This window comes from Natrix helvetica (genome assembly GCF_964273705.1).
Source record: "Natrix helvetica genome assembly, chromosome: 2".
NCBI lineage: Eukaryota > Metazoa > Chordata > Lepidosauria > Squamata > Natricidae > Natrix > Natrix helvetica.
The window spans coordinates 84,560,491-84,575,031 of NC_138552.1; the positions used below are offsets into that span (position 1 = coordinate 84,560,491).

At 38.5% G+C, this 14,541-nt stretch overlaps 1 protein-coding gene across 3 annotated transcripts in view; it reads right to left on the reverse strand.

Moving 5' to 3' along the window:
* The window catches only part of MLLT3 (MLLT3 super elongation complex subunit), a 152,400-nt gene extending 138,369 nt beyond the window's left edge, over positions 1–14,031 (reverse strand). The window contains exons 1-2 of one of the 3 annotated variants that reach the window (XM_081944506.1): positions 13,461–14,031; positions 11,995–12,175 (exon numbers count right to left, since the gene is read on the reverse strand). In XM_081944506.1, the coding sequence (XP_081800632.1) occupies positions 11,995–12,175; positions 13,461–13,472 (193 nt within the window). In that variant the 5' untranslated portion in view covers positions 13,473–14,031. Of the gene's footprint in view, positions 1–11,994; positions 12,176–12,996; positions 13,120–13,460 lie in introns of those variants that run through there. The other 2 variants (XM_081944504.1, XM_081944505.1) reach the window with 2 other exon arrangements.
* Positions 14,032–14,541: the final 510 nt, after the last annotated feature.

Below are 14,541 nucleotides of genomic sequence, written 5' to 3' on the forward strand. Positions count from 1 at the left end.
CACACACACACACATATATACATATGCAATCAATAAAACAAGGATTGTACATAGAACAATATCGGACCTCTGAAAAGTATAAGCATGCATATATACTCAGTACTTGGTTTGGGCCCCTTTTGCAGCAATTGTGTTAATGAAGTACAGTGGTCCAAAGTCCTGTTGCTCAGTGGTCCAAAGTCCTCTTTTCTGATGAGAGCAACTTTTGCCAAAAGCACCAAAAACTGGTTCAATGGCCGTGGGATTACTGTGGTTGATTGGCCTCTCCATTCTTCCTCCATATTCTGGGTCCTTGGTTTCCAAATTAGATGCAAAAGTTGCTCTCATCAGAAAAGAGGACTTTGGACCACCAAGCAACAGGACTTTGGACCACTGTGCTTCATTAAGACCAGGGTAAACACAGCCGTCTACCAGGAGATTTTGGAGCACTTCATGTTTCCTTCTGCAGATGAGATTTATGGGGTGCTGACTTCATTTTCCAGCTGCCCACACTGCCAAAAGCACCAAAACCTGGTTCAATGACTGTTGGATTACTGTGCTTGATTGGCCAGCAAACTCACCTGACCTGAACCCCATAGAGAATCTATGGGGCATTGCCAAGAGAAAGATGAGAGACATGAGACCGAACAATGCAGAAGAGTTGAAGGCCGCTATTGAAGCATCCTGGTCTTCCATAACACCTCAGCAGTGCCACAGGCTGATAGCTTCCATGCCACACCGCATTGAGGCAGTAATTGCTGCAAAAGGGGCCCAAACCAAGTACTGAGTACATATGCATGCTTATACTTTTCAGAGGTCCGATACTGTTCTATGTACAATTCTTGTTTCATTGATTGCATGTAATATTCTAATTTTCTGAGATGGTGGATTTGGGGTTTTCATGAGCTGTACGCCATAATCATCACAATTATGATAAATCACGGCTTGAACTATCTTGCTTTACATGTAACAAGTCTTATCTCATATATTAGTTTTACTTTTAAAGTTGCATTACTGAAATAAATGAACTTTTGCACGATATTCTAATTTTTTGAGTTTCACCTGCATATTACATTTATTGATGCAATTTATATCCTGCTTTTCCTCACAGAACTATGTATGTATGTATGTATGTATGTATGTATGTATGTATGTATGTATGTATGTATGTATGTATCTCTTTCTCTCTCTCGATGGAAAGATGGAAAATCTACAATTGAAGATATAAGTAGAAATATGGAGGCCTTGGAGGAAAAAAAATCAGAGAAAGGTCCCCCCCCCATGCCTTCTTGATGTTATATTATGGGGAGAAAATAAAAAATTGATAACCATTTCCTAATTTTTCTTTTAAAATAAAAACAATATATGAAGACACAAAGAGAATATTCTCTTCTGTAACTTTTTTAAGTGTACAACTATCCTGTGTAGTAGGCAACACTACGGGAGAACTTACTCAAAGTCAATCACTGAAATTCAGGCTCTTTTGAACTTGGCTTTGTCCAGTACAGCAGCAGCCCCCAACCTTTTTGATACTAGGGACCAGTTTCATGGAAGACAATTTTTCCACTAACCAGGATGGAGGAGGAGCGTGCAACCTAGATCCCTCACATGCACAATTTATAGTAGGATTCACACTCCTATAAGAATCTAATGCCTGGTCATCTGAGTTGGAGCTGATGTGTTGATGTTAGCGCTGGGGAGAGACTGCAAATACAGATGTAGCTTCCCTCGCTTGCCTGCCACTCATCTCCAGCTGTGCGGCCCGTTCCTAACAGTCCACAGACTTGCCCTTGGTTTGCGGTCCAATGGTTGGGAACCCCTACAATAGAGTACTCTAAAAATATCACCCTATATGGATCAACTTCTTTCAAAGCAGTCATACATGCACTATCTCTTTGATGAGAGATATTGTAAGAATATAAGAGATAGAAGAGTATTCTCACACAAACAAAAATGATGTTTCATAAAAAAATGGAATATTTCATATTTGGCAAAAAGTCATCTATGAGATTTCTTCCTTGAGCAAATATGGTTTTATGACCAATCCATTATAGATAAATCTAACTCACATAAATACAATTACTAATTTCAAATTAATAATATGTGCATGTAAAGACACTATAATAAAGTAATATTAGGTCTGTGTGCAACACACACATATGTAAGAAAACTGTCAAAAGAAAGAACTGCTAGTATCAGAATGCAAATTTGCAATACTTGAAATACAAAATGAGACTGAGACCAGATGAAGAACTATATAACTACAGCTTTTTTGAAACTATATAGATTTTTTGTTTTATTTTTAAGATAGTGACACACCTCTTTATAAATCAATATACTAATATTTTGAAATAGGTATATTTTTTGACATGGCAGACCTGTGAAAAGTCAAACATTAGTTTATTTCTTCTATTGTGCTATTCATACACTCTCTCATTATAAGACCAATGCATTACAATACAAAGAAAAATTGGGAGGGGGGGTTCAGAGGAAGAAATTAGATGTAAGGAATCCAATTTACTTTTACTGCATGCACATTAGAAAAGATAGAACTTCAAATTACGGAATTTACCAGTAATACCCAGTTGTTAAATATTTAACGTTTGTCCAATAATCATTTCCTGCATTATAAAGGAAAATAGAATGGATTTACTTGAAAGTCAAATCAACTAACTTCAATAGAATTTACAAAACAGTTTTGTAAACCATAAATAAGGTTTAGGATTCCACGCCCCCCCCCCCATCCTGAACAAAAAGCCTACAAGCAATCACTCAAATAGTAACAATTACAACATGTTCATAGAGATATAAACACAGAATCCTCAAAATTAACTGGAAAAAGGAGGTGTATGATCATTAAATATCGCAAGATACCAAAAATGCATGTTTTCCAATCTTTTATACAAAAGTATTAGTTTTTACCTTGATCCAACTTGAATTAAGGCCCTTACAATATTGGCGTAATAGTCTATTTTTCTACTTTATTGCTGGCACTTAGACTGAACTGGATTCTTTATATCCATTTTTGTCTAAATTCTATTTAAGTTTTTTTTAAAAATAAAAAAAATCATAGTGTCTTCAGCAATGCAATGAAGCTTATTTCACCATGAAATTCCAGGCTCCTTAAAAATAATCCAGAAGTTAATATATCTAGAGAGAACACAGAATTTGTCAGATCACATAGGAAGTAAAATGTAATTTGCACACACCAAAAGACTTACAACTGCTGAGATTATCACATGTTCAATATTCCTCATTGCCAATTTACATTTGGTTCTGGAACCAAATACTAAGCTTAGTGATTTAATTACACTATTTTGAGGTAGCAATTTTATTTTTATTAACTATCACATCAAAACATATTTAATGATATTTAATTAGAATTTAAATACATGTCAGAGTTTGAAAAATGTAACTCTAGGTCTAGGATTTGCACCAAAAAAGCAGGATTTCCAATAAATTACAAAATGAAACAGTCAGGCAACAAGTTAGGAGATAACGCAAATTGTGGTATAGATTTTTAGGTTACAGTAAGTACAAATCACATTACAAGTACAAATCATGTCTTAATGGAGCTAATGTCTATATTTTGATTAAAAATAAAATTTGGGTTGAACTGAGATTGCCCAAAGGATTATGTTCAAAATTGGTTCAATTAGTTATGTTCAAATACATGTTGCTGAATTATGCATGATTCCTACAGTCTATGTACAAATCAGTCACAGGACTTCCATTGACTACAATGAATACAAAAGGCATTATATATAGTCAATGGAAACACTTACTGAATCATTAGGAAGTCCTTCAGTTAGATGAAGACAAGGTTCCTAAAGCACATGTCATCACATATATGTGAGCATACACACCCACAAACACATCCATGCACACATCTGTTTCTAAATGATTCTGCTTTCTTTCCTCTTTTTTAAGTAGCTACTCTTTCAAATTAGCTTGCAAGTATTTAACTTTTATAAAACATGTGCAGATGTTTTCAAATCCAACTCAGATTTAAGTTAAGTTAATAAAAAAAATGAAAGCATGCTTCAATTTACTGGTTCAAAGAGCATACTTTTATTCTCACTGAATTGTATACATGGCATGTACTTATTTATTTATTCCTTAATTTTTGTGAGAGGGTTGTTACAAATCTTTGGTCCACTTTCGTCAACCAAAAGGAAGTAGATTATTCACATGCTATTTCTTATAGTCTATTTCTTATAGTCGGGAATGACTAGCACATATGTGTGAGGGGAACCTTTATCTTTATCTTTTATTTTTTAACTGCTGAAGATACCATTTTTAAAATATGCTTGGTCATCATGCTAAGACATAATATGGTATTGTATTGGGGTTTGGCATAAAATGCTATGAGAACTCAGTCATTATGATTTCTTTCATTGCTTAATAAATTGTGCAAATATCGCCAATTGTTGCCTAGCCAGAAAACCACAAGAAAGTAAGCCATAATGATGTATATTCACACTACTTCCTTTCTGCCTATCTTACCTTATTTGCAATTCCTTGGGAGAAAATATTCTTTTTTCTTAGGAAATCAACTATTTCTATGGCAGGATTTTCACTTTCCACATAGTTCCTATCTCCTGCAGCCTTCCATCTATTTCATTATTCTTGTAACTGATGTCTTACCCTAACAGATGTCCATTTGCTTCATCAAAATGTAAGCTTTATAACCAACATTTATTGGTTATAAAGCCGACTTCATTTAACTATTACAAAAGAAACAAAGATATCACTAATCATTGATTTTACACAACAGAAAATTTACAAGTGTTATTTTACAGGAAAATATTTGTAGCTCAGGGTTGAAATAAGTGCTCTCCGAGTCTGGCTGTTTTCTTGCAGATTTTTCATTACCCAAAGTAAGTAACATAATCATCATGAAATATCTGCAAGAAAAGAACCAAGTTCAGAGAACACCAAGGATCTCTCAATTCTAGCTTTGATAAGACGCTATCAAAGATACTTGGTTAAAAAAAAACATAGCAATATGCATTACCACCATTTTTCCAAAGCCAGACAAATGTGTAGAAAGCAATCTACAGCAGAAGTAAAACAAACTGGTTAAAAGAACAAATTGAAAATGTTTTTCTTGGTGTGAAAATCACCATATATAAATGCAACTCTAAGTAATCAGTTAAAATTAATGATGTGTTAAAGAGAACTAGTAAAATTCTTCATTTTGACAAAATATTCACAAACTTAATAAGATATTTCATCTTATTGAAATGTAACAACCTCACTTTCATAAGGTGAACCCTTTTAAAATAATATTAGAACTATGGTATTCTAAATCAACCTAAATTAAATTTTATCATTGTTTAAACATGTTTATGAAGATTTTTTTCTTTTTATTTCCAGAGGGATATAGAGAAATATCATGATTTGTAAAATTACTTATATTTTGATGTGTATATAACACATAGGACCTGTTTGGCAGAATGCTAAACCATGGATGGGCTGGATGGTACGCATGAATCACTTGTGGACAATCTCTGCGTGGTCCTAAAATGATGTCGGGAAATTTTTTCAAAAATTTAAATAATCCATTACAGTTTTTGTTAACCATTTTTATAATGGCTTGGTTATTAGAAGCAATTCATTACTGATATATTTTCTAATAAAAACAGGTAATGTTTGTTAATTAAAGCTTAGAGCAAAGGTTTTTGATCACCTCTTTCAGTGTCTTGTGAGGAACAAAAGGAAAAGGAACCAAGGACTAATCGCAGCTTATGTTTATAAGATTTGTTGTGTTTATTTAAATAAAGAGCATTGACCTCCCAAATAGTTTTAAATAGTTTGCTATCAATTTCTGATTATCACGTATAATTTTAAATTACATGCTATTTGTCTGATTTTCTTTGTACTCCTACACCTCATATGGAGCAAATTAACAGCACAATAATTAACCATGCTTTGTGGATGCCTTCTTTGTTTTAAATGTTGCTTCATTAGCCATTTTTTTCTTATCATACTATATTTCAGTGATTTTAACATAGTTTGGGATGATATTTGGAAATATATCTCATTATAGTAAGGGATTAGCCATGTCACATAATTCAAAGCATGTTCTGAAGTCAGCTGATTAACAAGTGACATCTACCCAATATATTCCTCACCCATATGACAGACATGGAGTTTTTCATGTTTTATCAATTTGCATATTTAATCTAAGGATTTAAGTATTAGGATTGAAATTCTTATTTTTATTTCTCATATATACTTAAATTATCTTAGCTTCACCTCTGAAAATTAGTATTTCTCCCTAAGCATTTTGGAATACTTAAGAGATAAATATAGTAATATAAGTATAAAACATAATCAGATACTTCTGTAGCCAGGGGTACATACCATCTCTACTAATTACTGAACAGATATCTAACCGATTAGAGCCATCTCCAAATACTGCAAACCAATATATAATTACTGGACTGGTAAGCATTAAAACAACTTCCAGATCGTTTCTGCAAAAAATTAAGCAGAATTTTAGCTATTAAATATGCAGGAGCTAAAAATAATGGCCTCAGGTAAGACTTAAATAGATAAATGGGAAATTGTGAAACGATTGTGAAATGTCATGGGATACAGAATTTCATTACTGGCATTAGTACAACTTGTGCTTGTGTGATACAACAGCAGAGAAGCTTGTGTGATACAACAGCAGAGAAGCACACTTGGTAACAGTTGCATATTCACTATAATTTCCAACAGTTCTGAATTTATGAATGGTCAGGAGCACTACATGAACTGGCAAAACATATTGTTTTTATTTTGCTGTTATCTAAAAGATTATGTATTAATGAATTCATAAAGTACAGATTAGAAAAAGAAAAACATAAATAGCTATTTCCTTTGAAGTGGCTGCACTGTAAGTTAGCTGCATTATCTTTTGATTCAACCTGTGTGCTTGATAATGATCTAAACAGCAAGTAATTTGTTGGTATAATGAAAGGAGGTTGTTACTCCTTATTAATTGTTGCTTGTATTGATAGCACATTTTATTTTGATTCCCAACTCACCATTGAACCTTTAACAATCTATTTAGTGTCAGTGCTCCAATCAAATAGCTAGTAAAATATGAGGAGTGTGTGTGTATGAACCTGTACTGTATGTATGTATGTATGTATGTATGCATGCATGTATGTATATGTATATGTACACGTACACACACACACACACCCCTAAGTGAACATTTTTCTTCAAATAAGTAGCAGCTGTGATCCACCTCATCCACTATGATAAACAATTGTAAACACACAACTGCATTTGGAGGGAAGACTAAAATCATCTCTATGAGAAGAAACACAGCAAAAAATATAAACAGAAAGAATACAGATTCTTCTCTATATTATTCAATGTGTTCGAGGCTGATGAAGTTCTGTATTTTTGTATATAAGCCCATTAAGTTTTCTGTAAGCTTAGAATTCAAGCATGCTCTTTGTTAAAGAAAATCATATGAAACGGGAAAAATACATAATCTTGATTAAAAGCACCCTTTATTCATAAGTAATCTATTACTATTTATTTATTTCTTGTGTATCAACTAATCATTTATTTCCAGTATATCTACCAAACAGATATAAACAACTCACCTATGAACAGGTTTAGTCCATAAATATACTTCATTATTATTGGTCATCACTACTTCAACAAATAACCATTTAATTAAAATAATTGCCTTAAAGATTCTGCTTCTACCTCTCTGCCTTTGTAACAGTCTACCTTCTTCTCATGTTTATTTCCCTACAAAAAAGAAAAGAGACTGCTTCTTATGACATTACCACAACACTATATTGACAATAGCAGCTATTGCTCAGTGCTTAATAAAATAAAAGTATTTTAAGACATATGATCTGATGGGCCTAGTACCGTGATGGCGAACCTATGGCACGCGTGCCACAGGCGGCACGCAGAGCCATTTCTGAGGGCACGCGAGGCATTGCCCTGTCAGCTCCAGTGTGCATGCGCCCGCTGGCCAGCTGATTTTCGATAGTTTTTTTTAAATCTCCGGAGGATTCCCTGAAGCCTCCAAAGGGCGAAAAACAGCCAATGCAAACCAGAAATGAGGAGAGAGCTGCCGGAACAGGGGAAAGAAAAGCAGCAAGAGGCTTCTTTCACTCGTGCTGGCTGCTCTGTTCCCCCCTCCTCCCCTGCTACTAAAAAGGATCCTGCCCGATCGCTGGAATCCACAGGGAAATGAGGAGAGTTGCCAGCAGTGGGAAGGGGGAGAAGACAAGCGGCAAGGAAAGAGGCTTCTTTCACTCGTGCTGGCTGCTCTGTTCCCCCCTCCTCCCCTGCTACTAAAAAGGATCCTGCCCGATTGCTTGAATCCACAGGGAAATGAGGAGAGCTACCAGCAGGGGGGAAAGACAAGCAGTAAGGAAAGAATAAAAGAGGCTTCTTTCACTCAATGTGGCTGCTCTGTTGCCCTTTTCTCCATTTCAGTGATATGGCATCGAGGTTGCCCCACCCACCATCGCCCAGGTCCTCGCTTCTCCCAAACATTTCTTTGCCTACCTGATTTCCAGCTCCATCGCGTTTCTTGCCATCATGTGCAGAGAAACAAGGTTTGTGGGACTAAAACAAAACTTCAATCAATTACAACTTGGGGGGGGGGGGGAGAGATCTCGCAAAGTTGGAATTGATTGATTGAAAGGAGTTTTTTTTAGTCCCACAAACTTTGTTTTCCTGTCCAAAACGGCAAGAAACACGATGGAAAAATGCTACGGAGGGGAAATTAAATAGGCAAAGAAATGCTTGGGAGAAGCGAGGACCTGGGCAATGGGGGGTGGGGCAGGCTCCATGGAGTGGTGATGAAATGGAGAAAAGGGCAACAGAGCAGCCACCTTGAGGGAAAAAAGCTGCTTTTTCTTCTTTCCTTGTTGCTTGTCTTTCCCTCATGCAGATTGCTCTCTTCCTCATTTCCCTTTGGATTGCAGGGACCAGGCAGGATCCTCTGTGCTAGCACCGGGGAGGGGGGGGAAACAGAGCAGCCACCTTGAGGGAAAAAAGCTGCTTTTCCTTATTTCCTTGCTGCTTTTCTTTCCCCTGTGCCAGCAGCTCCCTTCCTCATTTGTCTATTGACTGTAGTGCCCAGGATCCTCTTTAATAGAAGGGGAGAATTTAGCAACTGGACTCACACCTGCCATTGTAAAAAGGGCCCAATCTTTACACAGGAGAATGATAAGGGAAGGTTTTTTGACACAGGAGCATCCCCCCCACCCCCACCCCCACCCCAATCTCTGCCCGTTAGTGGCAGAGCAACTTCTCCCTCACTGGGTGTTATCCAAGGGGAAGCAGCCAGAGCAGGGAGTGGCGAGGAAGCCTTGTGCAAAAATGCACGGTCCACACAGGTGAGGGGGGACATTAAGTTATGTGGGTGGGCACTCGAGTTCGTGTGATAGTGCGCATGTATGTGCTTTTGGCACCCGAGGTGAAAAAGGTTCGCCATCACTGGCCTAGTATGTTATAAAATATGAAACAGAAAATACATGACAAATACTACATCATAGCAAACCAACTGGTTAATGCTGAAGAATCACACCAAAAGTCATTCCAATTTGGCACTTCATTTACATGAGCTAGCCAGATGCTAATGGAACATACAGACAGGATAAAAGCACCGCATCACTGTTCTTCTTGGGTTCCTCTGCAACTGGAATTCAAAGGAGTACTGTGTCTGATAAAAAAGGGCAATCTCTTCCCCTTAAGTGGGATCCAAAGTAACTTCCATAAATGGTAATTTGATCCCAATGGTTTCAGACTATAAATATACACTCACCCACCATTATTCTAGGATTACTTTTATAGTAATAGAAATAGAAATGTGGTGGGACAGTGGAATATATCAACATTTTATTGTATACAAAAGAAACTATCTCAGAGAGCACCAAGAAATCTACATTTTACATTTACATTTAACATTGCTGGTGTCCTCAACTGAAAAAAAATCCTACTTACCAACTAAATTGCCTTGCATGAGACAGGAATATCAAAACAACAATAACGACCAAACAAAAGCCATAAAATTCATAAATTGCAACCGAGAATTTAAGGAAAACATGTCCTCTATTAATATTTAACTCCCATTAAGTGTATAACACATCTACCAAGGGGCAACCTGTTGCACATTCTATATTACCAAATGTAATGTAACAGGAATCCTCAGCAATGTAGTATATACATGTAGAAACTTAGCTGCTTATATCAAGTACTCACATCTTTGCACATTCTGGACTATAATGAATATATTCACTTAACAACAACCCACAGACCTATGTTACAAAATCATGCTTTCTTAGACTGGACAAAAAGTTATTCAGTTTGAGGAACTGAGGCAGATCATCACAAACCTTTATAACAGCATGGATGCAGGATTTTCAGACTTAATTCCTATTCACATTAAGACGGCTCACTGATTTTTAAACAGACTTACATCTGAATAGATACACCAAAGATTGGATTGCACTAGAAAACTAAGGAACTTCTTACTATGAATGTTAATTATATGACCACATTTACAATGCAAAAAGAAACATTTATTCAAACTTCCTATATCTCTTGCTGAGAATTATATCTGCCCTACAGCTTCCAGAAAGAAATTTCTAACATATATCAGAGGAAAAATAATTAAACCAAACCTAAAAAAGAGATTGTATGGGCAGGTATTTCTTTTTTATATTGAAGACAAATATGTATCATGGGAAAACCAGTATCAGTGGAGGTTTTGGCAAAAGTCAAAATGGAACATAAAACAATATTATTAGCAATATTTAATAGTACATATGATAATTCAGTAAAAGCATTCAAGAATTACAAAAAAAATAAATCAAACAAGCAGGAGGGAAACAATATATAATTTACAGAAACTGGTATCCAAAGATGCTACAATACTTCAAATAATCAATTTGAAAAGATGAAAAAGCTTACAGATCCTGCTCATTTCTTCCCATCCTTTCTCTTCACAGATTCACATTTCCTCTAAGCAAAATGGATTTATTAGGATGCTATTTTAAAAGACCACAGGAGTTCTATATGCCAATAAAGATTAGACAAACAATAACTGCTAACCATTGTGCATACTCAGATAAACAAACCTGTTCACAAACAAAGCACCTTATTGTATTCCTACTGTTACCTCCACTAATCCTACTAAAACAGTCAAGACAACAGCTTGGAGGTCATGAAATGAAAACTGAAAACAAAGGCTTCCTAAACCTCTTGAAATCAAAGGAAAAATCACTCTCATTCTTCTGTGTTTTGGAGGCACTTAAGTGTTTGCAATTTTTTTTGTCGTATGTTGACTTCTTGTAAGTGCATGCTGAATCAATACAAACTGGAGATCATAATCCAAACAGTGAAAGCACAAAGACTAAACAGTTATTCATCCTAAAACTTGCACAACTCAATACTTCAGATAACACTTTGCCAATACAAAAACACATACAGTCCAAGAGAAAATGTAAAAAGGGTACCAAATAAACAATATTAATCAGCATCATTCTGCTTATTTCTAGTGAAAGGTAGGACCATAAACACTGCAAATGAAAACAATAAGTGGCAACACTACATGTATCACAAATGGCTGGGAGTAAAGATCAAAAACTATAGCAAAAACTGAACCAGACACATTACATAAATAAATAGTATTAATAGAAAATATCCAGATATTAGTTGCTTCCTTGTAAAAGGAAGCTCATGTCCCTCTCTGACATTTCTCAGAAGCTGCAACAAACCATCATCAGCCTCCAAAGGTGGTAAAAAGTATTGCCTGCTCAGGTGTCCATCGCCCTGATTTTCCACTAGGCAAACTCTTTCTTGGAAAAAAGCTTCACCTCTGGGTGAATCAATCGTTTGCAGAGAATAACCAGGGTTTCAGATCATGAAAGCAAAGTGTGCAGTTTGGAGGTCGAAAGCAACCAACCAACCCTTTTCTTTTACTCCCTTACGCAAACATATTAAAAGAGAAATTGAGACACCTTTGTCCTGGAGCCTTACCTCTTTTTGGCCTAGGGAAGCTGTCATGCAAGTGAAAAACGACTTTCTCCACAAAGTGCTGAATGTTACTATGCTCGGGTCCTCTAACAAATACCATCCAGTCATGAGTAAAACCTTCCACGGTGGGTTTCTTCCTCACCTGGGCTCGATGGCCAAGCTCCAGTTTCACCTGAACAGCGCACTAGGGAGAGGGAGAGAGAGAGAGAAAGAGAGAAGGATAACAATGACTACCAGAGAAAAAGCAAGGATACCTCCCCCTTTTCCCTCAACTCCACTCCTGTAGATTTCAAGGTTCCCTGAAAAGAACAAAAAGAAAACACACACAAAGAAAATAGCTGCCTGCTTATGGAGGGTAAGACACCATTCTCTTACTTTTAAAGAGACATTGCCAGGAGGAGAGCAGCCGGGATTGTAACGGAATGCAGGCTGGAAAATGCAATCTCGAGGCCGGGGCTGGGTACAGAATTTGGGGTTGGGGGGACACGGGAAAGTGGGAAAGAAATAAGGAGGTGAAAGAACGAATTTCTGAGGAGGTTCATTCCAAGAAGCCATGCCGAAAAAAATAAAAAAGGGAAAAGAGCAGCGGACTACTAAACAATACTATTATTGCAATGTTGGGGCGCTTATCGGATTTTCAATGGAGCAGGCATTTCAAGTTGCATTTGAAACGCGCTCCTCCGGCGAACCAGAGACCGCCTCAGAGTCAATAGCAGAGGGGAGAAGGAGAGGATGAAGAACAAGGAAAGGAGGCGCGGCGATTGAAGTAGTTTCAAAACCCGTTTTTGTTTTTGTTTTTTGCAGGAGAGCGAGCTTCTCGCCTCCGCGCGCGCGTGTATATGCGTATATTAATATATATGCACACAGACACAGACACAAATATATACACCTAGCCACGCGCAGGAAGAGGAAGACTACCGGGGGAAGGGTGGGAAAAAAGGGGGTGCCCGCCAGCTGTCAGAAAAGCCACGCCGGGGGTGGGGGGGTGGAGAGAGAGAAACGCACCATCCTGAGAGGCGCCTTCCTGAGCGGCCAGCCAGTTCCCCCCTTTGCACACTGTACTCACGGCTCCCGCGCGCCCCCCCCCCACTACCCCACCTCCCCGGGCGCGCGGCGGAGGCGGGTTGCTGCTGCCGTTGCTGCCGCTGCTGCAGAAATATGGCTGGATTATTATCCGCCTCCAGTGTGCGTGCGTGTGTGTGCGCGCGCGCTGCATGCAACTGCACGGAGAGGAGGGGAGAGTGAGCGGGGGGGGGGGGGAGAAGAGAGAGAGAGAGAGAGAGAGAGAGAAGCGAAGAGGAAGCCGCGCGCGAGAAAAGGGTTAGCGGAATCGCCCCCCCCTTCTCACTCCTCCTTGCCCCCCCCTCTCTCTCACCAACCTCTCGCTATATAATCGGCAGCGCTGTGAGGAAAAGGAAGGGCGCGGGGTACGTGGGGGGGGGGAGAGGTTGCTCTTCGCCTGTACTCACCGAATTGGCCATGCCTGGGGGCCTTGGGGTGTCTTCAGCTCTCCCCGCCCCCACCCTTTCAGCTCCAATTCATGAAGAAACGGAGAATGCGCGCAGAAAAGGAAAGCCCATGGCGGACGCCTTCGCTCGCTTTCGCCCCGTGGGCTCGTTTATTTATTTTTTATTTTTTTTCCGCCTGCTGATAGCGCTGCCGCCGCCGCCTTCTTCCTTGTCTGTCGCTGGGCTCGCTCCTTATTAAACTAAGCCCCCGGCTCTGGCTGCTGTGAGCTACCGAGAGCATGCGCCCTAGTGCACTCCTGTGCCAATTCCTGACACTCTCATGGATACAAGCACCGGGCCGAAAGGAAAGGAAAGGAGAGGAAGGGGAAAAAAATAAAGGAGGGGGGGAGTATGGATGGTAAAAGAGAAAAGAGGCAGAGCCAATCAAAAGCAACCGGGAGTCCGGAATAACAATAATAATGGCAATAATATTAATATTCAATCGTCGGAAGAAAAGATTGAAGGAAACCCGCGTGCAGGTCCGAGCCGTACGAGACACTCAGCCTTGCGAGCCTCCCCGCCCCGCCGTGCACACACACTTTATGTGCAGCGCCTTAAAGTAACAGGTTTATTGAACGGAGGGGGGGGAGGAGGGAGAGCCGAAAACTGCCCAACCACAAAAAAATAAAAGTCCTGAGATTTGACAATAAAATAATAATTTAAAAAAACACACTGGAATGTATGTCTAGAACCCTTTCTAGCCGGTAGCGAAAAGGGTGGGAAGTGGGGGGGGGGGTCCTTTTTCGTGATGAGGCAAAACGGCTGGAGTTTCCCACCCCTTTTTTTTGTTTTAATAGAGACAAAGGTCTTTTTAATAAGAACTTGGAGAAGGAAGGAGTGTGTGTGTGTTTTAAAACATCTTGGAATTCCTGCATTACTTCAGCAGTTGCCAATTAACGTTTTAAGTGATAACTGGAATGACGTTGGTATGCATTTTTGTACAAAAATGAATGAAAAAAATGCTCGTGGAAGAAAATCAAACGTCTTCAATCAAATAAGATGTGCAACTGGCAAGTTGAAGCACTTGTAACTGCTTTTCTTT